Source organism: Eschrichtius robustus, chromosome 11, assembly GCF_028021215.1.
Source record: "Eschrichtius robustus isolate mEscRob2 chromosome 11, mEscRob2.pri, whole genome shotgun sequence".
Lineage (NCBI taxonomy): Eukaryota > Metazoa > Chordata > Mammalia > Artiodactyla > Eschrichtiidae > Eschrichtius > Eschrichtius robustus.
The window spans coordinates 64,273,397-64,301,346 of record NC_090834.1 but is presented as its reverse complement, the minus strand read 5'-3'; the positions used below and the strand labels follow the sequence as shown (position 1 = coordinate 64,301,346).

Below are 27,950 nucleotides of genomic sequence, written 5' to 3'. Positions count from 1 at the left end.
TTCTGGAATCCTTGTTTCAGCTTTTCTACCTATTCACTATTTAGCATTGAGTAAGTCCCACAACCTTTTTGAGAGTCAATTTTCTTATTTATAAATTGGAAATGGAAACACCTGGCTTACTATTTTGTGGGTGAGAAAGAGTAAAGTATACAGTAGTAATAAGTTTGGACATCAAAAATAATGTTCTCCCCATTTTTACAAGCTCTTGGTCCCATAGCCATATATTGGAGTGATGTGGAGTACAGTAATTGTTGTACATCTGCCTTAGCAAAATGAAATCCAAGTTCAGAGAAATGAACTGATGTAACCCAGATCACAAAGCATGTTACTGTCAGAACTGAAATTAGGTCTCAGATCTCCTGATTCAAAGTTTGGTGTTTTTCCCTCACTGAACTGTCCACTTATATAGCCAATTCTTTAATTCCCATCTTTTTCTTTCAAGGCACCCTAATATCTATTGCTGCAATAATTACTCATTATTTGGACTCCAAAGAGACAGATAAAAGCGGAAAGCCCCTCTTATTTGCTTGGAAACTTTCACAGATGGCCCCAGCCACTAAAGGAAAGAAGCTTGTGTACCACACAAGAGAGCCAGAGTCACTACATCTTCTCTTCCTCTCTTTACCCCGCCTATTCTTGCCCACAAAGGAAGATTTCAAATGGTTATTGTAAGGAAGCTGCTACTCTGTGAGCATCTGTGGATGTGAGGACCACAAAGATATGTGTAAGCAAGATTGCTTTCCAGGGAAAATCATAGAAAAAAAGACATTGTGCTGGGGCACCGCTCTGGGTGGGATGGGGGAATAATCCCAAATTTGTCTCACTCAGGTTTGTTTCTGGATCACTACAGTGGCTAAGTTTTTGAGGTCTCCCTCTAAGACCTAGACTTCAGTCATTGAACTCTGAGTTCTTTCTCTGAACACAGTATTTTCAATTTCGAGGACAAAGCTGTGCGATGACATGCATTCACAAGTGGAGCACGCTGAGGTTGGAGCTCTGTGACGGGTATCCTATATGAGTGTGAGGCTACGTGGGCGAGTGTGTGGAGGTTTGTGCAGGTGCATTGTACCTGAATATAATTTTTTTTTTTTAGAGATATGAAAGTTGTTATTTCGTGCAGACTGTGTGTGTGTGTGATTTAGAGGATGATGGGGTCTGAGTGTATAATCTGAAATGTCTGATCTGTTCTCAATTTTATGTGCTCAGTGAGCCTCTTCATCTTAGCTCTGGGTTCCAGCCTCCTTAGGTCAATGGGCTTGGTAAGTGCAGTTATTTGTTAACTCTCTGTGACTCTCAGGTATGAAAACCCAAGGGGCTTGCCCTAGGGATTTGATAGAAGCAGGGATAATTGGATACACACATGCAAAAGACTGAAATTGAACCCTTGTCTCAAACTATATACAAAAATTAACTCAAAATTGATCAAACATCTAAATGTAAGACAAATCTACAACATCTTTAGAAAAAAAAACTTAGGTGTAAATCTTTGTGTGCCTGTATTAGACAATGGTTTTATGATATGACACACCAAAAGCACAAGTGACCAAGGAAGAAAACAGGTAAATTGGACTTTACAAAAAATAAACTATTTGCACTTCTAAGGACAGTGTCAAGAAAGTAAAGACAACCCACAGAATGGAAGAAAATGTTTGCAAATCATGTATCTGATAAGAATTTTATATGCAAAATATATGAAGAACTCTTACAACTCAACAACAAAAAGACAAATCAATTAAAAATGGATAAATGATTTGAACAGAAATTTCTGCAAAAAGAGATATACAAATAGCGAATAAGCACAAAAAAAGGTGTTCAACTTCATTAGTCATTTGGGAAATACAAATCAAAACCATTATGAGATATCACTCCACGCATTAGGAGGGCTATAAACAAAAACACAGTAAAAAACAAAAACAGAAAATAGCAAGTGTTAACAAAGATGTGGAGAAATTGGATTCTTCATACGTTGCTGGTGGAAATGTAAACTGGTAAAACCACTTTGGACAACAGTTTGGCTTTTCTTCAAACAGTTATACATAGAGATACCAGCGACTCAGAAATTTTACTACTAGGTATATACTGTAAGAACTAAAAGCCAATTTTCACACAAAAGCTTGTATAAAAATATTTAAAGAAGCATTATTTCTAATAGTCAAAAAATGAGAACAGTACAAATAGCCATCAACTGGTTAATAAACAAACAAAATAAGGTATATACATACAATGGACTATTGTATCAGAAAAGAAGTACTGATATATAATGAACTTTGAAAACATTATGCTAAGTGAAATAAGCCAGACACTACAAAGCCACATATTTTATTATTACATTTAAATGAAATTTTTAGCATAGGCAAGTCCACGAAAACAGAAAGTAAATTAGTTCTTGCCAGGGGCTGGGGTAAATGAGAATGGAGAGGGACTGCTAATGGTAATGGAAATTTTTTTGAGTGTGATAAAAATGTTCTGGAATTAGATATTGGTGACAGTTGCACAACTTTTCAAATATACTAAAAAGCACTGGATTGAACACTTAAAACTGAATTTTATGGTATGTGGATTATATATTAATAACAAAATTTAAAAAATAAATCATAGACTTGTGTAATCATTGAAATTTAAAAGTTCAACTGCCTGGGACCTATTTATTTATATGACACTACAGGTAAAGCAAGCCCTGGATCTGGGACCTAATATAGGCCCTTCATTCAGATAGTGTCTAATGATGTGAGAGCAGTATGAAAGAATAAATGAAAAAATGAATGAATAAATAATAATGAATGAATAAGAGAAGGAAATCATGAGTGAACAAATTAATAGATGAATATATGAACTAATAATGAATTTCCTTAAATCAGAATCTCATATCAGGAAACATTTCCTCCCCCTCTGTGCTCCATAATTTCCTTTATAGAGAGAAATGCAAATTAAAGGTGACATATTTTTTCCCATATTCTTTTATTCTCCCAGGTTTATTGAGATATAATTGACTTATAACATTGTATAAGTTCAAAGTGTACAATGTGATGATTTGCTACACATATATATTGTGAAATCTTTACCACAGAAAGGTTACTTAACCCATCCAAAGAGGTGACTTCTTGAGTAAGCGGACTAAACTCAGTCTTAATTTCCTCATCTGTAAAATGACATCTCTCATTCATCTACCTCATATGTTTATTTTAAGGAGCACATAAAATGAACTGTTCTAAAAATTTTATAATAATACACACAGTTTATTTACTTACTATTTTTATTCAGCAAGAACCAATGTAAAATTTAATGTTTTGCTTCAAAATACCACGTAGCTGCAACTAGAGAGCCCATGCACCGCAACTAAAGAAACCCGCACACCACAATGAAGACCCAGTGCAGCCAAAATAATAATAAAAAAATCATGTGCATCAGCCATAGTCTATAGAAATATTTTGTCTAAGATTTTCTTGAGCCCTGAGTAGAACTGTTCCATGCCTGCTTTCTGTCTCCACTGTACTTGGAATGTACTTTAATCATATCAGTTAGTTTGGGGAGTTTGTCTCCTTAACTAGATTGTAAGCAACTCATGAGCAGGGACCCTGTCTTATTTATCTTTGTATCCTTCAGTCTCTAACATAGGGCTTGAAATATACAAGACATGCAAAGTAGTTGAGGAATGAGTTAATAAATGATTATATTTGCATATATTTGCATCTCAACCATCTCTATACTTCAGTGAATTAACACATACTAAAATGTTTTACTCTAAAATAGATCATAATTTTATGAAAGAATAATTTTGCATGAAGATTGTATATTGTTTATTATCTAAATACAGTATGCATTATAGATCTGACCAGAGTAAATAAAAAATAAATTGTACTTGAAATTTTCAAACATGCTATAAATGTACCTTACATTTTTATATTGCTCAGACTTTAAATACCCATATCAATTTAAATAGAGTGCTCATACTGTGCCTGACCTTTAATAGGTGCTTAAATAAATATTTTTTGAAAGAATGTTGCTGTTTAATGATTTTGGCTCTGTTACAAATATGACTTACAGTGAAGTTACTGCCATAATAAGTGGACAATACACTTTCAGTGCCAGTATTTTTTCTTGCTTCTTTAAATCTGAAGGACTTGGAAGCAACAATTTGGCTCATTTATGTACCTGTGAAAAGCTGTCTGGAAACTTCTGGGCTAATATCTTCCACATCACATTCTATAAATTAAGATATTCAGTATCCTTCCCTTGACCTTAGAAATCTGCCCACTCTGAAAGAGGATCAGCAGATGATTGCTGGCAACAGTCTTCTTCTATTCAGCCCATTAAATAGGAAGTTCATGGCTCTGCCTGGATCTGTAACTTGCCAATATGGAGAAAAAGCTCAGACTCTGTCCCTAGTTCACTGACGAGAACCGTAATTACAGCAATACTCTCACGATCACAGGGCTCTGGTTATCCAGGTCATCAGATACATCTGATCTGAGCTCTTGGCTTCTTTAACATCTTCCTGTGATTCAACTTCCACTGTTCATGTAGCCTTATTGGTTTAATATTCCATTCTTTTAGAACTATAAGATGAATTACACCTAGTCTCGTTAAACAAGATTAGGGTCACCCATCTTTTATGGGTTGGAATTGGGTCCAGGGTCCATCTAGTCTGTGTGTCTGTCTGAGCTGCTGGAAGCAAATGCCAGGATATTTACTTTATGCAACAGAAAGAGAAGACATTTTCCACATCGGTGCTAGTATGTGGAGAGCCTCCTGGACCCACAAGATTGGAGTATAGGGCGTAGGAGGTATTACTGGATTGGATCTGGGTCCTGTGTGGGGTTATTTGACATTTTGCCCTTTTGAATACATAGCTACACAATTCTACACATGTTCTGCACCCATTCTCCTCCTTCAGTGTTTCCTTTTAAGCGCTCATACCTGTGTTCATGTTTTCACATCTGCCAGAAATAACCCTTCTTTGTTCTCTCCCCGTCCACTCCCTTCTGCCTGAGGCTCACTGTATTCTTTTCTATTGCTTCTCTAACAAACTATCGCAAATTTAGCAGCTTAAAACAACAAAAATTTCTTATCTCATATTTCTGTAGGTCAGAAATCCTGAAACCCTAAATGTTTAAGGTCTCTGAAAGCTAAAATCAAGTTCACTGCAAGGCTGGGTTTCTTACTGAAGGCTCTGGGAAAGAATCTGCTTCGAAGCTCATTTAAGTTGTTGGTTGAATTCAGTTCCTTGTGAATGTAAGACTGAAGTTTCATTTCCCTTGCCGACTAATAGCCGGGGACTAGTATTTGCTCCTAAAGGCTGTCCACATTATTTCCCATCGTTTTCACTTAGTTCCCTCCACTAATTGTGGGTTGAGTGTTTCTCATGCTCTGAGTCTCTCTCTGACTTCTCCTTCTGCCGCATATTTCTGATTCCAGCCTGAGAAAGTTCTGTGCTTTTAAGGGCGCATGTGAGTAAACTGAGTCCACCTGGATAATCCAAAAGGAAAAAAAAAATCTTTAAGGCTCATAATTCTAATAATAATCTTCAAAGTCCCTCTTGCCATGAAATGCACATGTACATAAGTTCCAAACATGGACCTCTTTGGGAGGAGCATTCTTCCTACTGCATTCATTTTAATAATATTTGCTCATTCTTTGAGAATCAGGAGAGATATTACATGCACCCGAACGTCTCCTCTGACTGCTCTAGAATGTTGCAAATTCCCTTCCTTTGTTCTGCCCTAAATCCTCCTTGTATCTATTATCATTGCATTCACTGAGCTATTATAAGTGTCTCCTTAGGAGTCTCCCAAACTAGACGATGGATTGTTATTTTTATTCATCTATACATTCCCATGGATACATTTGTGTTTAATACTGAATGAATGACTTGATTTATAGTTACTTTTGTAAACATACACCTTACACCATAGATGTTTAAGGTAGGGATTGTGACCTTGTCATAAATGAAAAGATAGTATCTTTTTTCATTTGAGAAAATTAAAAAAAAAAGACTTATAAAAAAGGAACAATAGAGAATTCAGATAAATCCATGCTTGTTGATCAGGGCTTGGGTGACTTCCTGACCTTTTCCCATGACAATTAGTGTGACTATGAGAAGATCTAGGAGTATATTAGGTGATGCACTAAGTCCTTTGGTCTGACTTATGTATGAGTGGGATTCTTGAAAAGCTACTGCATTTTCAGCCTGGTTAATCTCAGACAAATATTAGGTATCTGAGAGATTCTTTCTGACCCCAACTTCTTTACTGCCCTCCCTGATCTGGTTCAAGTATGCATCTCCTGCTACTAATCACTATTCCTTCCAGCTATATCTGCTAGTATTATCCTAGAACTGAGTTGTTTAAGCTATTCAAGAATTTATTCTTATTGTGTTGTACACTTAGGTTAATATCCACTCCCCATTGTTTTACTTTCAGGACCTAATGTTTGGGATTTAAACATATCCATCTATTAAGTGCTATATGGCAACAAATAGGCTAACTGCCTTTGCCTGACTTCTATTGCTTAGTCATCCCAATCATTCTATGATTGAAGTATAATTATAACCTATTTTAAAGGTAAAGAAGTGAGGCTGTATGTGGGTTAGAAACTTTCTCAAGGCAAGTGGACTCAAGCTCAGGTCCATCAAGCTCAAAAGCTTATCAGCTAATCCTCATTACCTATGTTGTCTCCCTAGTAGGTGTCCAATAAACATTTGTGAAGAAGGCACCAGTGTACACTAACACTTTCTTAATCAGGGCAAATACTTTTATAATTTGACCTATAATTATGCTGTGTGTGTGGTCAGCCACAGTGTATCAGTGCTTATCGTGCTGGGATCAATTTCAAGGATAATCCAGGTGAGAATCTCACATGTTCTAGCAAATCCAAATGCTTAATTTATATGGGTCATAAGCACTCTTTATAGGACACAGCATTTCTTGTCGATATTGATCATAGTTATACAGTGGAAAGGGCATAAACTAAGCTAGAAGACCTAGGTTTAGATAGTCTGCCACTAACGAGCTGTATAAAGTTGAGAGGTCTCTTTTCCTTTCCAGGCTCTAATGACCTCTTCTATAAAGCGAGGGGCTAGATACAATATCCTCGCATGTCCCTTCCAGTCTGATCATTTCTACTCCTACATATCTCCATGGGCAATGAACTACTAGGTCAGAGAGGGCAGAACACTGTAGATGCCCCATATTCCCAGCAGTCCGTGAGCTCCTGAGCTGATAAATACTCAAGGGGCTTCCCAGATGCAACCTTATATTGTTAAGCCTAGGGAGTTGGCAGAGGTAACTGGGGGCTATGGGCAGGGCATGCTGGGGCCCCCATACTGCTCTTGCTCTCTCTGCACCTTCCTTGCACAGAGCTCTCTCAGGTGGGTAGAGTGGAGTATCAGACACTCCAAACTCCGGCCCCAAGGCACTCTGACCCAGCTTAGAAATCCTGAGTGTTATAATATGACAAACTGAAGAAGGAAAGGCTGTCCCTAATTGGAGTCAGTTTTTTTTTTTCCCTACATGTTTTCACATTTATCATCTTCCTGGTTCTATATTTTCTATTTGTTGCTCTTATTCTCTGAAATGCTACCATGCTTTCTGCTTCAGACATTACTTTCTCAGCAGGGATACTCATCAGGCTGCAGTTTGAATGTAGATATCTTGGTATAAGTAAGCACCGCCCCCACCCCCCCCCCCCCCGCTCCCCCCACTTTTCTCAGAATAAACTGGTATGGAAGCGGTCTGTAAAAAGACACTGGCTGCTTTGGAAGTGACTTGGAAAGACCCAAGTTTTACTAAAAAACCCCTCCAAATCAACGGTGTTTGTATATTGCATGCAGAGGCAAACAGAAACATTTAGAAACAGCTTGCAGATAGGGAAAACAAAGAGATTCTATGAATCTGGAATGGAGAAAAAAATGCATCCTGAGAAGAAAAGATAGAGGAGTCCTAATGCAGATGGAGGAACAAAGGCAGATGAAAGGCTGGAGGTGAGGGTTTAAAGCAGGTTTAGAACTCAGTGTTGCAAAGTATTTGGTCCTAAGAGTTTTCATAAGAGCTTACATTTGTATCTTTACAACCTCATTAGCAAAGTTCCTTAGCCTCTCCAATTTACAACAGAGAGAATCAAAACCCAGAAGGGGATCAGTGACTTATTGAGTGCATCTCCTGTGCTAGGCCTTGCACTGAGCACAGAAGGGACTAGAACAACGAATAAGAGTCAGAGCTGAGTTCTTGGAGCTGGTGAGTCAGGAGGGAAGATAAGATTCATGATTTAGTAGGAATTATTATAGCTGCATAATAGGAAGCTATAATGCAGAACAGGAAGAGAAACGGGCACGAAAGGAGATGCGAACCTATAGCTATGAGAGTGGTGGGGGAGAAGAGAAGTTACCTCCACTGGCAATGACCAAATTTTCATGGAGGAGAGAGGGCATCATTGATCCTGGGCCCCGGAAGATGGACTGAATGGATGTGTTCACGTGTTCTGGGCAACTCTGGGAGCTGGGGAGCTGTAGTTCATGTTTGAATAACAGCAAATAAACCAATCTGGGTATGTGAGGTACAAGTAAGGAAATTTTGAGAATTGAGACCAGAAATATCGATTTAGTACTGACCACAGAGGGCCTTTAACTCTAGGCTCATGAGTTTGGATTTGACGCTTTGGTAATGAGGGGGCATTCAAGGTTTCTAATCAGAACAGTGCCATTTTCAGATTTGCCCTTTGAAAATATCAGTCCTATTCCAGGTTAGAAAATGAAATAGAGGTATAGGATTCATGAGGAGGGCATTATTATGGTATAAAACTGAGACTTCTTGGATCTGAATGTGAGACTGTAAGTGGAAGGAAATGGAAAAAGCTGCAGGCAGAGTCACTTAGGAGTCAGTATTTACACTGGTTGTTGCCCCGTTAATGTAGTAGGAAAAGGAAAGAAAGAGTCAATGTGATGTTTGGATTTTGAGTCTCAATCTCAGGCATAATGATAGTATTATTCAAAGAGATGGAGAACACAGATAAGAGCCAATTCCACGGTATAGAGAACTGATTATTAACCCTGTGGCTTTCAGGAGCTAGGTGCTATTCAGTTCTGAAGGAAATTATTTAGAAAAGACTTTCAGTAAATTAAGTTATTCATGGAGAAAAGTAATGCCACAAGATAAATGGATAGAAGAATGAAAAGATGGGTGGAAATATGGGGGTCTAGTGCATCTTGGTGAATGACTGGAAGGTTATCTCTGTGGATGGATATCTTTCTGTCTGGATGAATGGGAGGAAGAACCGGGAGACTATATAGGAGTAAGAAAGCCAGGGAGTCATGATAAGGTAGTCAATGTTCAGTAGAGCAAGAGAGTGGAAAGAGGAAAATTTTATGGCTTGACAAACAAGTGGAATGCTCAGGAAGAGGGCAGAATAGTCAAGGAAGTGGTCATCAATAGAATTTTGTCTTAGGTCTTGAACAAAGTGATGCCTGTAGATTGATAACAAGTTCATAGCTGTGAATGTGAGAAAGAGCACCATGGCGACAGGCACAGGTACAGAGGAAGGCAATGTGACCTGTTTAGCCAGCTGGATAAACTGAAAAATCTCAGACAATTCCAGAAATCATGGGGACAATAAGAGGCAAGGATGGGTGATTTGGTGAGCCAAACTGATTAATGCTATAAAGTGAAGGGCTGGATGGCATAGGAGAGTCTTAAAATATTAGGCCTATGTCATGAATTAACTCTCCGTCTGTCTTCTCTACAGGATAGTGGTCCTACAATCTAAGCATTTGTCCCAGCATGAGACATAATCCCCACAACAGCTCAGAGTTGCCAACTTTCACCCTGACAGGGCTCTCAGGGCTGGAGACCTTCCAACACTGGATGTTTTTGCTCTTTGGTACCCTCTACATTGTTTCCATTGTGGTCAATGCCCTTATCCTTTTCATTGTCAAGGAAGAGCATAGCTTGCATTAGCCTATGTACTACTTCCTGTCCCTGTCTCAGTTAATGATCTAGGTGTGTCTTTCTCCACACTGCCCACTGTGTTAGCCACATTTTGCTTTCACTTAAGGAAGATCAGCTTTGGTTCTTGCATGGCTCAAATGTTTTTTATCCACCTCTTCTCTTTCATGGAGTCTGGGGTCCTGCTGATTATGAGCTTTGACTGCTATGTGGCCATCTGTAACCCACCACGCTATGCCATCATGCTCACAGATACCTGTGTTGTACGCATGGGCTTGCCTGTCATCATCCGCAGCTTCTGCATGGTTTTCCCACTGCCTTTCCTTCTAAAGAGGTTGCCCTTCTGCAAGGCCAATGTACTGTCCCATGCCTACTGTCTGCATCCAGATCTGATCCTCCTTCCCTGTAGTGACATTACCCTCAATAATATTTTTGGTCTCTTCATTGTCATTTCTACCTTTGGCCTGGACTCTGCACTCATTCTCCTCTCCTATGTGCTCATACTGTGCTCTGTACTCACCGTTGTATCCCGGCAGGAATGGTTAAAGACACTCAGCATGTGTGTGTCACACATGTGTGCTGTGCTCATCTTCTAAGAGACCAGCAACTTAAAAGCACCTTGTATATATAGAGACTGCTTTATCAAAACCTCATGGGAAATGCAAACCAAAAACTTACAACAGATACACACACAAAAAGGAAAAAGCAACCCAAACACAAAAGCTGGTCATCAAACCACAAGAGAAGAGAACAAAAGAGGAAGGGAAGAAAAAAGACTTACAAAAACGAACCCAAAACAATTAAGAAAATGGCAATAGGAACATATATATAAATAATTACCTTAAATGTAAATGGATTAAATGCTCCAAACAAAAGACATAGACTGGCTGAATGGATACAAAAAAAAGACCCGTATATATGCTGTCTACAAGAGACCCACTTCAGACCTAGAGACACATACAGACTGAAAGTGAGGGGATGGAAAAAGATATTCCATGCAAATGGAAATCAAAAGAAAGCTGGAGTAGCAATCCTCATATCAGACCAAGTGGACTTTAAAATAAAAATTGTTGCAAGAGATAAGGAAGGGCACTATATAATAATCAAAGGATCAATCCAAGAAGAAGATATAACAATTATAAATATATACACACAAAATTATATTTTGAATCCAAATTTGCCTAACTCACAACCCCTGAGGGAGAAAAATGCAATATTTGTGCTTTCTTAAAAAAAAGGATTGCTGATTATACTGGGGAGAAGGATATAAAAATTTTTTTAAACTGTTCTGTAAAGAAAAACACTAGTATTGTTTTATTATAGAGTAAGTAAACTGAGTTACCTTTTGTCATTATACTTCCCTAACTCTAAGTTTATTTAAATTTACAATTAGTGGTAAAAAAAAAAAAAAAAAAAAAAGACACAGTATATGATAGAGAATATTGCTGGAAAGTTCCTGGTTCAGTGTTTTATATGATGAATACTTCATAAAGAGAATTTGCTCCCAATAATTTTTCCCTTTCAAAAGAATTCCAGAAATTCTCTGTCAAAAGCATCTCTAGAGAAACTATTTGCACAAAGCTTTTTGTTTTTTAGGTTGGTTGGTTTTGTTTTGTTTTTGGTTTGATTTTGCTCAGGTTTTCTTTGGAAAGTCAGCTTGGAACCTCTGTGCACTTCTTTTTGTCCCTTATCTACATGTGGTCCAGAGCAGTACATGCCACACAAATCTTCCTTGTTCTGTCCCTTGGGATCCTGTAAACAAAGAAGATACATCCTTCCCTGAGGACCTGTAGGAGCCTATACGAATCCTTCTACTCAGCAGGGTGAGAAGTTCTACAGAAAGCTGAAGGCACTGGCAAGCAGAGACAGGTGAGGTACGTGGTCATAGCATACAGGAAAGATGAGATAGGAAGTGAGGCTAAACAGGAAGAGTTATTTCTGTGAACTGAACAAAGAAATATGCACCATCTAGCTTTGGCTTCATCATCTTCTGCTCTCTCTGGGTAGAAAGACTCATTACAATTATCAAGGAGGAAGAAATTTTCCTCTACCCTTCTAGGTTCTTCTGGTTGGTCTAAAAATTAAATTGATATGAGACAGATTAACAGGAAAAAAAAAATCCCCTGAAAGTTTAATAACATGTATGGGAGAGACCAGGAAAACTAAGCTACCCTTTGAAGTGGCCAAAACCCTCACCTTAAATACCATCCTCGGCTAAAGACAAAAGAGGACTTTGAGGGTTGGGAGAGTCAAATATGGGAGGTTGCCAGGAAAAACACAGTTAGCAAGGGTGTGGTTGTAGTTGCTATGGGGACTTAAGTCATTGCCTCTGCATTGATAATAGTTTCTAGAGATTTGGTCATCCCCCTCTTCCTGGTACAGCTAGGGAGACACTGTTTACAAATGGAGATTTCCCTTATAAATGTAAATGTTTCTTACAAAAGGGTAACTCCTACTTGGTTTTCAGAATTTCTCCCATGTCTGCTATGCCTTAGAAAATAGTATGCCAAAGAGAAGTATTATGAGGTGGCAAATTCTGCTCCTGTACAATATATGCAGTTGACCCTTGAACACCTCAGGTTTGAATTGCATGGATCTACTTATACATGAATGCTTTTCAATAAATACATACAATAGTACTACACAATCCAGGGTGGTTGAATCCATGGATGGGGAACCAAGGATATGTAGAGCTGACTGGAAAGTTGTACATGGATTTTCAACTGCATGGTGGTTGATGCCCTTAAATCCCACATTGTTCAAGGCTTAACCATATATCGTACAGATCTAACATGTTAGAAACACATATCTAACATGAAAAAGAACTAGCTAAGAAGGGACCAAACAGTGTAAAAAAATCGTTCAGTTCTGTAGTTGGCCTAAATGATTTTGCATTATACTGAATGAATTATTTAATAACAATTAAATCCCTCATTACCAAGCAACAAGTTTTATTTTTATGCAGAGTTGTTGCTAGCCTGGTAATATACCTCCTTGTGTTTGCCTTCCCTTTTTCCATGTTTTTTCTTTCCTCTCCTTCATTTTCATTACCTTCAGATTATATCCTCCAATAAAGCATTATTGTAGGCTTTTTCTCAAGTTTTGTTCTAAAGCATTCAGACTTATTTTGGGTTCTGGGATCCAATTCCACTTTGTGGGGAGAAATTCTTGGACACCAGCCGAGTGTCCTAGAATTCAACTCGATTCTGACACAATCCTCCTGGAGATAGCGTCAGATCCCACAGTTTTAAGTCTCAGTCCCATGAGACCACCCTCCACTTCCAAATGCCAGCCCAGGTTACCACCCATGCTTCTAACCAACCGGCTACAGATTGGAGGTTCCAACAACCCCTTCATCTCAGGATGCCAATTAAAAGTCCAGGTGGTTACTTGTACTTCTGACTGACTGGCTACAAATCAGAGGTTCCCACAACCCCGTCTTTGGGTTCAATCAATTTGCCAGATGAGAACTCAGAGAAACATTTTACTTACTATATCACCCATTTATTATACAATAATGTAATTCAGAAACAACCAGATGAAAGAAATATAGAGCATGGTGTGAGGACAGGAAGTGGAGCTTCCATGCTCTCCCTGAGCGAGCTCGCCACTCTCTCAGCACCTCCACATGTTCACCAACCTGGAAGCTCTCTGAACTCCCTCCCTTTGTGTTTTTTTTATGATGTCTTCATTACACAAGCATGACGGATCAAATCATTGGCTATTTGTGATTAATTCAACCTCCGGCCCCTGTCCATTCCTTGGAGGTCAGGGGGATGACACTGAAAATTCCAACCCTCTAACCACATGCTTGATTCTTCTGGCAACCAGCCCTCCATCCTTAGATGGGGTCCAAAAGTCATCTCATTATCAACAAGAGGCACGATATGCTCTCATCACTTAGCAAATTCCCAGGGTTTTAGCTCTGTGCCAGAAATGGAAATAAAGACCAAACATATATTTCTGATTATAAATCACAATATCACAGTGACCTAAAGGGTATAGCCAATGTGGCTTCAATCCTGCATGAATTGTAAAGAAAAATGAAAATAAAAACATTTAATAGATTCCTGAACACGTTGTCTCATGAACAAGTTGACTGATGCATGAACTTTAAGGCTTTTATCTAAAACAAATTAAATTTGGATTCTCTAATTGTTCATGATCTCCTGTGGTATTTCCGTTATTAACACTAAAGTCATCCGTTGGAAATAGTGAGTTATTATTTTTTCCCTCAATTTATAACGTCAGCATCTTTAGGTACTGTTATCACTACCTACTGAGGTACCTCTGCCTCTGGTCACTCTGTTAATTCTTTACGATGGAATTTTATACCTCTAGGCTATAACTCAGGTTTTTACAGTTTGGTCAGTTTCCCTACTAAAATATTAAAATCCTATATTCACATTTTCTTTTGAATGTTTGTATTTTATTAAAAAATAAACCATGAATATAAAAGACCCTGGTTCCTGGGAAAAGCCTATGAGAACTGAGGAATAAACATCAGAACATCAGAATGTGGTGTGCATGTCACAGTCATGTGCTAGTGCCCTGTATATACTAGAAATGTGGGGAAATAAATCCAGAACAAGGTTCTTACTTCAATATCCATGGTGGTCTATAGCTAGGGCCAGCAAAAGGGAGGGTTCAATCACTATTCTGATCACTAAGCGCGTCTGAAAAAGGCAGCCCCCTGGGTAGCCACTTTTCTGAAATATGGTCATTTGGCTCTTTTCCTGCTCCGTGTTCATTGGCTGGAGCTCCAGGACCAATGGTGGTAAGGCAAAGCTTTCTCCACCCCCATGTCTCTCCCATCACACTCTAGTACCTCCTCTGAGAGCCCTCAGTTGTTGCATCAACGATGTACTTCTTTCTTTGTTATTCTCTATTGCATCAACCTTTCATTTCTTTCATAGCAGTTACAAAAAGTTGCAAGTATTCATTGTTGCATTTAAAATTTCTTTATTTGCCTTCCCTCTTAAAATAGAAGCATCATAGAGGCAAAGAGTATTTGCAGTGGTAGATCCTCGGTAACTAGTACTCACTAAAATATAAGGGCTTTCCATTAAATAAATGAATGAATGAATAAATAAATAATTTTCATTAACTAACTAAATAAAGCAGAATAGATGTTTTCTATCATTAAAACTCAATGCCCAATGATAGAACAGTAACATATCAAGAAAAGTTCTCCTCTAGGGATTTGAGTTTAATTTTTTCTATAAATGACTCTGATCTGATGATCTGGCCACTTTAGTTTAGTCTACATAGATAATATATGTATTTCTGTCCCACTTTTCTGTAGCAGTTCCAGTCTTGGCCAGTCAATATGAGAGGTAGACATGTTCTTCACCTATTTGATGTCTCATAGCATTAATAATCCAAACTCTGAAATTTAGGGTTCACTATAAAACACTGAGACTGTCAATGATAGGAATAATACATAATAACTACATTCATGATTATTGTTGTCATGATTGCTTTTAAGTCACTATTAGTAGCCTGTAGCATTTTCTTCTTATTTTCTCCATTTTTCTCCAGGAGCCGCCTGTAGATGCTGTACAAGCCACAAGATGGCAGGAGTGGTTTATGGAACCGCTGACTCAGCTGGGGCCATCCAGGGGGCACTTTGAGGGAAGAACTTGTAGACCCCATACAAGGAGGGTTGGAGACGGGAAACCAAGGTCTCTTTCCCCACTTCTTTTTCCCGAGGGGAAATGCTAAAAAAAAGTCCCTTTTCTTTCCATTGTTGACAGGAAAGACAACAAGGTCATCACTCTTAAAAAAACATTGGCTTCTTTGGAGTCTTAGTCTGTATTCACGTTAACCCAAGAATGCACACAAGCCAACAATGCTTTTAGTGTAGGATGATGGAAACAGCCCCACACAGCTCCTGGCTCCAAAAACAAGACTGTATGCTTGAGTATTTTCATACATGTGTATGTAAGTGTGTTGAAAAAAGGGCAGAGGAATTATAAATAGGGATTCTCTCTAAGGAAGGTACGAAGGTAATGGTGAGGGGTCTTTCACTTCATATTTAATATGTATGAAGTATATCTATTATGTTATATTTGTATCATGGAACTATTTAAAGTCTTCATGGAAATTTTAAAAGACTCAATTATTTACTGGTTACATGATCTTAAAAGATTTTCTCAAATTATCATATTTTATTTTTTTATTAGTAAAAATAAGATGTAAAAAATCTGTCTCATAGAGTTTTATTGAGGAATAATGAATGTAAATCTCCTAATAGTGTTGCATGAGGCTCACAGTGGCTGCTAAAATACCACTGCTAATGGATTTCTACTAACTATTAATTATCACTTTGTGCCTACCACCCCACATGCATGCACATACGTATCATCTTCTATCATGTTGGCCTCATGCAGTGCTAGATAATAAGCACGTGCTTAGCTTATATTTGTGAATGAATGAATACCTACCTTTAAAAACTTCATCCTCCCTAAATGTCTAATCCTAGATCCTGGTCATATAGCCATATATATTTTGATATCCCAAGCACTCTAGCACAGATCCTACTTCAAAGGCACTTAACAAATGTTGGTAAATGAACGTCTGTCTAATCTGGTTCACATGACTGACCCATGATGTAGGCTTCTTACAGGTCTATACTAGATTTGTGAGGGCCACAAGGAAGGCAAAAGTTTCTGAGTAGATGCTTCTAACATCCTCAGAAAAGAGTTCCCCTGAATCCTCATGAGAATGTGCAAATTTAACATGCTACTCCCAAGAACACTTTGACCTACAGAGGAAAACCACCACCAGCTCTGTAAGTTTGGTTCTTCCTGTTTCTAAGCATAACACCTTAAGTCACTCAGTCTCTGGGAATCTCAAAAATCTTGTGATAAATAGGACTAAAACTTCCACCAGGTCCTGTTTTTCTCACAGGGTCCTTGTAAGAATAGAATACAAGTCTTTCCATTAGAATATCTTACATACTATCGAGCATTGTGCTTGTAAGCAAAGTTTTACAAAGTCCATGCTTTCTGTGGCAGGTCAGACCAGGTCTCTACTCATCCTGAATATCCAATAATCCCATTTTCACAAAATGTCTAATAATAACAATAATAGTAATAATAATAATAACTAAAACATCTATAATATTTACTATGGGCCAGGAACAATTAGGTGCATTACATGTATTAATGCATTTCATCATTAAAACAATCCAACACACCAAACAGGCCAAAGCACAGAAAGATGAAGTGATTTGCCAGAGTACACAGCCAGTAAGTGGAAACTGACATTCTAAACCAGACCGTTTGATTCCAAAACTACTGCACTAGTTTATGTATAGAGAAGCATGAAACAGTGAGTTTTTAGAAATCCAGAGAGGTCATAACTGGACTACCCATGCTGAGCCATAATTAAGTGGTTGAAGGTGCAACAAATCTGAGTGAGCTGGCGGCTCCACAGAAGCAAAGAGCCAAGTGAAGCTGGGGTTACTTGTGAGGTGTAATTGTAAGAGGGGTAGTTTTGCCTTGGTAGAAGTAAAACTTTGAAGAATGTCTGAGTCCTTACTAACTGCTGAGTAAGGACCAGGAAATGCTTCATCTTGGTCAAGATTTGGTTGTGAGGCATGAGATAATGAGAATAGATACAGGGGGAATGCTTAAGGAAGAAGATACATTTGAATGCATACATTGTGCCAGTGTCTTTGTTGTGACAAGTCAGCACATCAGAAACATCATTTTTCTTCTTAACTTCAAAAACCTCTGTTAAAAATGGCTTTATTCCAGTTAACAAAGAAATGACTAAAACCCAGTGGTTAAAGGGCTTTGCAAGTTCACGTGCCTGTGTTCAGTTCTCTTCCATCTGAACCACACTGAGACATTAGAGACTGTTTTCGGCCCCTTTCCTAGAGCCTTTCTTCTAGTTCATTCACTGTAGGGGGGGGGGGCGCTGTATTTGCTAAGCTTGGGAGGGGAGTGGTTAGAGACCATAACGTCTGTGGCTAAGAGATAAGACTCCAAGTCCTAGAAGGGGCTAAAAGTTTGGGCCTGTGTCTCTGGGCTCAGATAACAGCCCCACCTTAACCCTCCCAAACCTGCATGCACAGGAACTCCTGCTTGGGCCTGGATAGGGGTTAGTTCTTGGTGAAGAATTATTTTCCTGAATTTTTTTGGGACCCAGAGGAACACCCCGATTTCCTGTCTTCTTTTAACATCCTACCCACAGAAAGACCTTCCCTTTTCTGATCCTCACTTCAATTTTCTGGCCCTTTCTCCTTTGTCTTCTATAATCCTTTCACTCATTTTCCTTTCCCTTTATTCCACTGACCTTTCACTGCCCACCTAAGGCTTGCTCTGTCCTCTTCACTCACTGTTTATCTTGCCCACTTGGGCTCATCTCTAAGGCACCTAATCTTTAGCACAATCACAAAAGCTGGACAAGCAACGCATGCCCCTTAGGAGCTCTCGTGTTATCAACTGGCCCACAAACATGCTTCTCCACAGGGTGGTTGATTGATTCTAAGCCCCCCTCTAACTATCTCCTAGCAGTGCTTCAACTTGTATGTTTCCCAGAGCAGGTGATGGTGCTGGGCCTCCCCTCTCCAGCCTGCATTCATGCCTCTGTGGCCACAGACACCTCAGATCCCCCAGAGAGGCAGGCAGAGGTCCTCTGTGAATGGTCAGGGACATAAACTTCATCCTGTCTTCAAGCCAGCATATATCGAGCATCTATGTTGTGCTAGAAAATGTTGATTTAAGTGGAGGTGATGCCTGGACCATAGCCCCTGCCCTCAAAGGTTATTGGTAAAGAATTTTTTAAAACGCCGTATAATTTAAATGTATCAGTTTGTACTAAATAAAATCAGGTGTGTTTTATTGCAATGTTAAGTCTCACCAGGGCCTCAGTGCACCTGGAATTGTGTGAAGCTAGTAGACAGAGTCACACCCAGAGCCCTGTCAAGGCAACAAGATGACATGTGTATCTCACTAATGTGTTAATTCATGAGTATGCTTTATGGAAGGACTGCTTTAGGGTAGTAAAACCATATCCACTCCTGTGATTAGAGGAAAAGATGGTTGCTGACTGGCTGTTATTCTACTCTATCTAAATGCACCTCTTCACAGTATTTTCTAGCACACGTTTACCCCAGGGGAGGAGGGATAAGTAACTTTGATGACTCATTGCCAGGCTGGAACTAGCCTAGCATTGTTTTGTCTTTGCCATCACTGTAAGCTCTAATCCCGTGGTTTCCATAGCTGGCAAACAGTAATGATATTCTAATCACAATGCTCTCAAGGCCCTGAACCTGTTGCTGAGTGACCTCTGGTCCCTCAGGCTCACCAAATACTTCCATAGTCTCATGATGTAATAAAGACCTTATTTTAAGGTCTGGCCCAGTTCATGGCCTAGTGGTCTAAATGTCTATAGAATACCTCACCAGACAAAAAAAGAACTGTTCTTTGGCAGCTGCAATAAAACATCACTTGACTTCAAGGTTATTGCCAGCATTATTAAAGACATTCTTGGATTTATGAGGATCTCTTATTTGCCCCCTGCTGAGTCAAACAAGTGGCAAAGAGGAGAAGTAGCGGTAGTAGCATGAGCTACCCCCTGTAGTCTACTGTTCTGTATCTCTTTTTTGTTTTTCTTTTTTTCTCTCCGTGGGTATCCAGCAGCTCTTGGGAAAATGTGGAGACTACAATGATTGAAAATCATTCACTAAAAATCAACCTTTCATACAACCACATTAAAATGAAAATTCACCAATGGAAACTTAAGAAAGCTGAAAAATTTGTCCTATGAGCTTGGCTTCAGTATACTCAGAAGACACACTCAGGAAAGAACTGGCAGACCCCATACACAAGGGGCTTAGGTTATTCACTCTGGGACGTCTCCTGTCACATAATGAATGGGCAAGCAGCTTAAAGGGTCCCCCCAGAGTGACAGGGGCATCCAGAGACGTACATGGAGATGCAGAAACAAGACGGATAGAAAGACACAGGAACAAAATCACTCTTAGTTTATTATTTTATTTAATAAAGAACATTTTATTAAGCTCCTACTCTGTTCAAAGCATTGTGCTTAGAGTGGGTTTTCTAGTCCAGCAGGGGAAGGGAACTGATAAATATGGAGGGAGGAATTTCAAGTGTGACAGGTATGTCTAAACAGAAAGACATGCCAATCTCATGGGCCTGACAGAACATGACACATTACATAGAGATAAAATCAAGGAAGAGTTCCTTTTATTTAGCTTACATCTCCCTGAATTCATTCCCAAGAACATGAGGAAGGAATGAACTCATACTTAAAGATTTGTGATCTTATATTTTCAAGGGTATTAGATGAGAATACAACTTAGGATGTCTAAATATTTGAAGGCATTGTAGGGCATAATAAGAAGACATTCAGGAGTCATGTATATTCAGACACATAAAGAGACAGAAAAACCATCAGACACACAAGACAGACATGGGTCACTTTAAGTTTCATTCATTTTAATCAAAACTATATTTTATTAAAGATTATCCATGTGGTAGTTTCCATAATACAGTAGGGAATAAGACCTATATTATCATTATTCTCCTGAAGTACACAGTCCACAGCTATGAAAGAAGAAACACAAATGTCACACATAATTACAGACAGACATACAGCTGAGTTGAGTAAAGGTAAATAAATAAATGAATAAGTGAACAGACAAACAAATAGTCCCTTGAACTGATCTGATTAAGATCATTTACTTGCCTGGAAGCTGCTAAAGATTTTGTTTCATGTTTGTTTTCTCCATGCTACTCATAAATCCCAGAAGTTCTGGGAAATACCTTTCTGTGACCAAGAGTAGGTGAAGGAGTCAGAGACCACTTTGAATGCCAGTATAACAAAACCCAGAGACAGGGTCCATCTATGTGAATGAAGTGGCTAGTCACCGGGTGGCCCCATTGTTGGTTCACAGCCTCAGGAGCTTCCCAGGTAAACTCTAAGACTGGCCCTCACACATGGAGAGACCGAAGACAAGGCAAACCACTACAGATTGATAGGTGGCAGTTTAATAAACAAGGGAACTTCCATAGGAGGCTTCTCTTGTGTGACTGCAAGATGAGTAGATCTCTGCACCCATTTGCCAGAACCTTAAGAGTTTATATAGAGGCCTTAACTGGGTTCAGCCACATATACTGTCTAGATGGTCTCAAGAACACATCATTATCTCAAGGCTGTGTCCCTGAGGCAGCTTCTAGCGCAGGGAAGGCAGGTGGAATGCACATTCCACATACAAGGAAGAGGGTGAGGGGCCTCTGATTGCCCGGCTCCAGGTCACCAGTCAACTGGTGGTCACTTCCACTCCTCCAATGTCCTTGCGTAATTCTATAATTTCATCCTCTATCTTCCGTTCGTAAGATTATATTTTTGGTTCACTTTAAAACCTGTCATCTGAGTCATAGGTCCTGGCTCTTCAGCTGGTCATAGAACCGTGAACCCCCTTTCCTTATGCCTAGACTGTGAACAAAATCAACAAAGATATTAATATATTTGAATAGTGCCATAACAGGATTGGAACTTCCAGGGTGTTTTTCATGGTGCTCCTTTTCTTGATTGGTGATATTGAGGGTAGATATAAAGGTTTCCCAGAATGTATGAGACCTAAGAGGTCAGTAGAAAATTGGTTCTGAGCACTGTTGGGAGATCAAGTGTGAACATCCTATGACAAAACAAGCCAACAAATATAAATAAATAAACAAGCAATTAAATAGAATAAAATAGACTTAGCTGATTTGAGGGAATGACTAATAATATATCTGGAGGGAAAATTCAGTTGATGAAACACTAGAAACTTTGGGGAAGCTGCAAAAATGATGAGTTAATTGTATGCATTTATCTCCAAAACACATAGATGTCAAAACCCATGTTGCCTAGCATCATAATGCCTTAGTTATTGATGTGCTGTGTCTCAAAGAATCCAAAATTTTATCATATAGATACAAAAACTAGCTATAAAATGTGGATTTTATGATAAGCATTTAAGAGCACTAGTTGTTAACAGAACGAGACAAATTATTATTGGCATATCACCTATTTGGAGACACAAAGATAAAAATTAGTTATTTAGGTAAGTTCAGGAGAATATTTTTTAAAAGCTGTGGAGTATGATGAAATTTAACAAAAGTGAGAACGCTCTGTAACATTCAAATTTTTAAGGTATCATCTGGTACAGGCAACCAATCTCTGGGAGTATAAAAACTGAATTGGTGGCATCAGCCAGAGAAAGATGAGGCCACTTTCTCTTATGGTTGGTGTGGACTGTACATCTCAAATGCTTTGAAAATTACATCTTGGTATGAATTTAATGCCTGATTGTCAGGACTAGTTTTGCCCATGACAAAAATGTCTGCAAGATTACTGGGCTTTCATCTTCAGAAGAATTCGGTTGAGATGCCAGCTCTGCTACTTTGCAACAATAATAATATTGGGGAAGTTACTTGATCTTGGGCTTTGGTTTCATTATATTTAAATGGTGTGAGTAATTTTTGCATTGCCCAGCCATGCTTTTTACACAGGCTGTGGGGAATGTGTTTTGCAAGGGTTAAGTTATTCTTCACTTTTGAAGTTTTATTATTATTACTGAGAAGAGACTCCTTGGTCTCTGTCTGGTGGGTATACATCTGTATTATTCATTCACCCCGAATTCAAGGATTTAGTCAAAACACCATTCTTTTCATCATCTTCACAAAACCCTGGCTGGTGGGAACATTTACTTTAGAAGCTCCTCTCCAGGGTGCTTTCCTGATTTAGGCCACTCATTGTCCCTCCCTCTCTGTCCTCCTTCTCTCCCTCCTTCCCTTTTATGTTTCTCTCCTTCCGTCTTCTTCATCCTTATTTGCACACTCAACTTTGGAGATCTGGGGCTTTGAACAGCAGTCCCCAAGGTCTCTGTCTTAGCTTTTACTCAAGTCCTGTTGCTAGGAGGGTGATTAGTTATTTATGTCTATTATAATATGGGAGGGGGGCAAGTAGACTAGTTATGGATCTGGAATGAAACAGAGTTCTTAAGGGAACACGTTCCCCCAGCTGTCTGTGAGAATTCCCATACCCTGCCCTTAAAGTGAGGAATGCATACAAATTACAGGAGAGCAGTATATTTGTTTTGGTGAAGTAAAAGAGTTCCCCCATCCCATCCTCTCTCCTCCAGTTTTGATGTCTGGCTGCAGCCAATGGGAACCCAGAGCCCTGTCTCATGGAAGGGAACTCCCCTTTCCAGTCTCTAGTTTCTCGTATCCCTCTGACTATGTCCTTCATACCCACGTTCTCTATAAGGAGACAGGGAAGGATGGATGTCATTTTCAGACAAGTCGTAAGTAAGATACGGAGGACAGAAATCATAATGCTAATTGTCTGGATGCTTGGGGTCTTACTATCTTCCCACAGAGAAATGGAAACACAGTATACATGTGACTAAGAGCATTAATGTTGGGACTTGAGTACCTTGTTTACATTATGACTGTGGCTTTTGTTGTGCCCTTTGGACAAGTTATTTAACCTCACCGTACCTTGCCTTCCTTATCTCTGGAATACATGTAATGATAATTACCATTGCATAAAGTTGTTGTGAGGTTTAGATATAAATCACTTAGCAAGGTACTCAGTGTAATAAGGAGTTAATCAATGTCAGCTCTTATTACCTCTGTCATAATCAATCACACTTATTTTAATTATTTGTAGTTTGGACCATCTTTCCCTATTGAACAGTGAATTGTTTGAGAAATAGACTCCATCTTTTAATGGCATGTAAATATCCAAGTGATTAAACCATAGAATCAATGCCGTAGTCCCCAGTATCTACTACTGGATGTAGATGATGTCATAGGCAATTTAGTCATGTGTCTCTGATTGAGACACATGACTAAAGGTCTGTTTGCCTTTCTATATATGTACTTTAAAAGTTGGTGTACAAATAATTTTATTATTGACTTTATCTATTGAAATATTGGGGCCGTACTGACAAAGGTCTTTCTGTTTTCAGATTTATTTATATATTTTCTTATACTCTTGCATAATTTATTTTCATATATCCTGTTTTATAATAGATTTGTGTTTGGAGGAGGATAAGGGATTTAAATCAGCCCTCATGTGCCTGTTTTCATGGAAGTAACGATAAGAGTCAATCATTTATTTGGCTGATTTTTAAGGAGCAGTATGGGGCAGGCACTTCGCTAAGCAAAAATGATGTGATAGCAACAAACAGGCAAAAACCATTCCCTCTTGGAATTTTTAAATAATTGGAGACTCAAAAGTTTAAATCAATTCAAATTTAAGTTCAATACTGTGATTAATAATAAAACAGAAAGAAGAAACTGCTTTGAAATTGCTGGTCTCAAAAGAGACCACATTCTGGCTTGAGGTAAAGTTTAAGTTTCCCTAAGAAAGTATCCCATTAGCTGAGATCTGAAAAAAAGATTACAAACTAACTGGTGGAATTAGGAGTAAGGATATTCTACGAAGATGATTAGTACATGTGTAGACGTCCATTGCGATGGATTGTGGAACCACCCATGTATACAGAATGGCTACTTGGGGAGGGGCATTACTTTGAGGAGAAGCTGAAGACAGAAGAGGAGGTCAGATCACAAAGCCCCCTGCTGGCCACGGTAAAGGGTTGAATACCCAAAGATTCATGGAAAGCTATTGAAGAAAGTAATATGACTTCACTGAGGTTTTAAAATCATCGTTTCAGCATTATTGATAAAATAAATTTGACAGAGCTGGAGACAAACAGAAGAAATAGTCAGAAGGTGTTGAAGTAGTTTGAAAAAGAGATAATATTAGCCCAGTTTAAGAAAGTGGAGATGGGAGGTAATGGACTGATATGAGACATATTTTGGGTCTAAATTTAATAAGATTTACAGGTTTATTTTTAGAAAAACAGAGGGGCGAAATGTTGGAAAGGAAGCAAAGATAACCCTAAGTTTCTGTTTTACAATATCTGAAGAATGACAGTACCAACTGAAAAGCAATTATTGGTTATGTATTAATTTATAAATAAGAAGAAAAAAATATATATATATATATTTAAATTCTGGGACTTTGAGTCTAAATGATAAAGTTGTGATTTAATAAAGTGACCAAAGGAACTATTCCAGGCTGTAAGACTGGGCTTTTAAAAACAAAACATTAGTGTATTAATTAAATAGTCATTCACTGAAACTATGTGCAATATTGCAGTATTCAGTTCATTTTGCCTGATTGTAAGAATCATAGTAAAAGCAAGGCATGTTTCAGAATATGCTGAAACTTTAGCAGTGCAGGATAATAGAAACAAACTGAAGCTGATGACACCAAAAGAAGCTCATAGAACAAAAGTGTGTTTGGGTTCTTATCCAGGGAGAAAGCATGATAGATCAAGGTTTTTCTTGGTTAACTTTCACCCGAGTGGAGCCAGTTCTAAATCAGCAGTCTAAAAATTACTGCCAGGTATAAGATAATACATAAATTATGATATAACGCAATGGGTTAGAGACAGAGGATCTAATACAAATGTACAAATGAGGATGCGATGGGGAACTAAAACCTGCGTTACTCTCTGAGCAAATAACAATAATATATTGGAAAATGAAATTCTTTCATAATGGCTTACTTAAATTACTATATAGATTTAAGGCATATCTTCATAGAGACTCAGTCGTAGATCTCTGAGAAGAAACACATAGAACTGAAAAAAAAAGTCTATACTTAATTCTCTCCCTCAGGTGAAATTGTTGAATGAATTACCCTTTTCAATTTAGAAAAACAAAATCAACAAATCATCTCTAAGATCTAAGAGATTTTATACTGCTCTGCTCATGTGTATTTGTGTGTGTGTGTGTGTGTGTGTGTGCACACATATGAAACAATGATAAATCTTTCAATGTTTTCTCCTATAAATAATTTCTGATCTCAAAACTTTCATAAGTTTCACAATAAATTTAATGAAGTAGAATGAATGTACTGAATTATTTTTATTGTGTTTTTTTTTAGTTTGGTTTATATGTAGCTTATGTATTATGATATATATGCATATTATATAAAATTTGCCATTTTAACAATTTTTGAGTGTACAATTCCATGAAACTAATTACATTCACGATGTTGTTCCACCATCGCCCCTATTTCCAAAACATTTTCATTATCCCAAGCAGAAACTCTGTATCCATTAATCCACAACTCCCCATTCTACCCTCCTCCCAAGCCTTGCTTACCTCTAATATGCTTTGTGTCTCTATGAATTGGCCTATCTTATATATTTCATATGAATGGGATCATACAATATTCTCTTGTGTCTGGCTTATTTCGCTTAGCATGACGTTTCCAAGTTTCCTCCGTGTTGAAGCGTGTATCACAACTTCATTCCTTTTACGGCTGAATAATATTCTGTCGTATGTACATATTACATTTAAAAATCGATTTATCTGTTATAGGCATACTATTACTTCCAGATTGTTTGTTTGTTTATTTTTGGCAGCTGGCTAGCCAGGTGCCCTCCCCCTCCCTCACCACCCTCCCTCAACTTGCCTCCTCCCCAAACTCCCCAGCTGGGCAGCCCAGGGCCCATATGCTTGCACTGGAGCCACGGGCCACCGGGGAGGCCCACAGGCCCCTCTGTTATCCTCTGGCTGGGAGAACACACGCGGCCCCCCATCTCCCAGACGGTGGGTGAGGTGACGGTGAGGGACAAGGGATGGGAAAAGTAGAGGGCGCTGTTTCTCGCTTGACTCCTGAGAGTAATGTCACAGCCCAACTGGTGGCTGGAGAGATGGACCAGGGGTGGGGAGGGGAGGGAGGAGTGCCAGTCCCCGCCGCAGGAACCCAGTTAGGGTAGGCTTGGCAGCCTGGAAGGCCCCTGGGGCAGGAGGGGTTGGATTATTTCTTTTTTTGCCATTGTGAATAATGCTGCAATGAACACTGGCACGGAAGTATCAGTTTGAGTACTTGCAGTTCAATTATTTCGGATATATACCTAGGAAAGGAGTTGCTAGGTCCTATGGTAACTTTATGTTTAATCTTTTGAGGAACTGCCAAACTGTTTTCCACAGAACCTTCGCCATTTTACATTCCCTCTGACAAAGTACAGCGGTCTAATTTCTCCACATACTGACCAGAACTTGTTGTTTTCTGTTACTTTGATTACAGCTATCCCAGTAGGTGTGAAGTTGTATCTCATGGTTTTGATTTGCTTTTTCTTAATAACTAATGATATTGAACATCTTTTCATGTGCTTATTGGCCATTTGGCCATCTTCTTCTGAGAAATTTGTACTGAATTATATTAAAATTAGAATTTCCAAATGTTCTTTTACATGTTCCTCTTGTCTGAGTCTGAACTCCTCGAGCCCTTAATTTGCATTTCATGTTTTTCTAATAAAGTCATAAATCCCTCATGAAAAAATAAGTTCTTAAAATTATTAATTTCTTTAAATTATTAATTAATTTCTATTAATTAATTATTACATTTTTAAAATTAGCCATGCCTTCCCTTCAATGTACTCAAAATTTACCTAATATATCTCTTCACCTCCTCCCACTTTGAATATCATACTGCTCAAACTGACCCCTTGAAGGGGAAAACTAGACAAATTTCCTGGAAGAAATATGTTTGCAGTTTAGATTATTCAAATAGGCTTTTCACTTGAGTGGGAATGGCACCAGGGAAACATGGAAAAAGAAAATATAATTATTACAAAATTAGAAATATAAGACCTTCCCATTTGCAAGTACATCTTTGTGGAGAAAGATTAGAACTGGTGATTGCTTTGCAACAAATATTTCCCCTGACCTCCTCTGTATAAAGACTTTATTGAGAAGATAGGAAAATATGGAGTGGAAAAGAATCCAATCCTGACAATGCCCAGGAAATAGTTTTTCTGGAGAATTTTTGAGAATTTTGGAAATTTTGGAGAATTTTTCTGCATGGCTGTGTACTAAAACATTTTCAGACTTATTTAGTTGCAAAACTGAATAATTCCTCCACAAATTTCATAGGAAGAACAAAATGCTCCAGAGTGCAGTGCTC

At 38.6% G+C, this 27,950-nt stretch overlaps 1 protein-coding gene across 1 annotated transcript; it reads left to right on the top strand.

Moving 5' to 3' along the window:
* Window positions 1–9,770: 9,770 nt before the first annotated feature.
* Window positions 9,771–10,531, top strand: LOC137772359 (olfactory receptor 51I1-like). Its single transcript, XM_068556233.1, is given in 2 exon segments — window positions 9,771–9,969; window positions 9,972–10,531. Coding segments are annotated over 2 exon segments (759 nt in total).
* The last annotated feature ends 17,419 nt before the right edge of the window (window positions 10,532–27,950 follow it).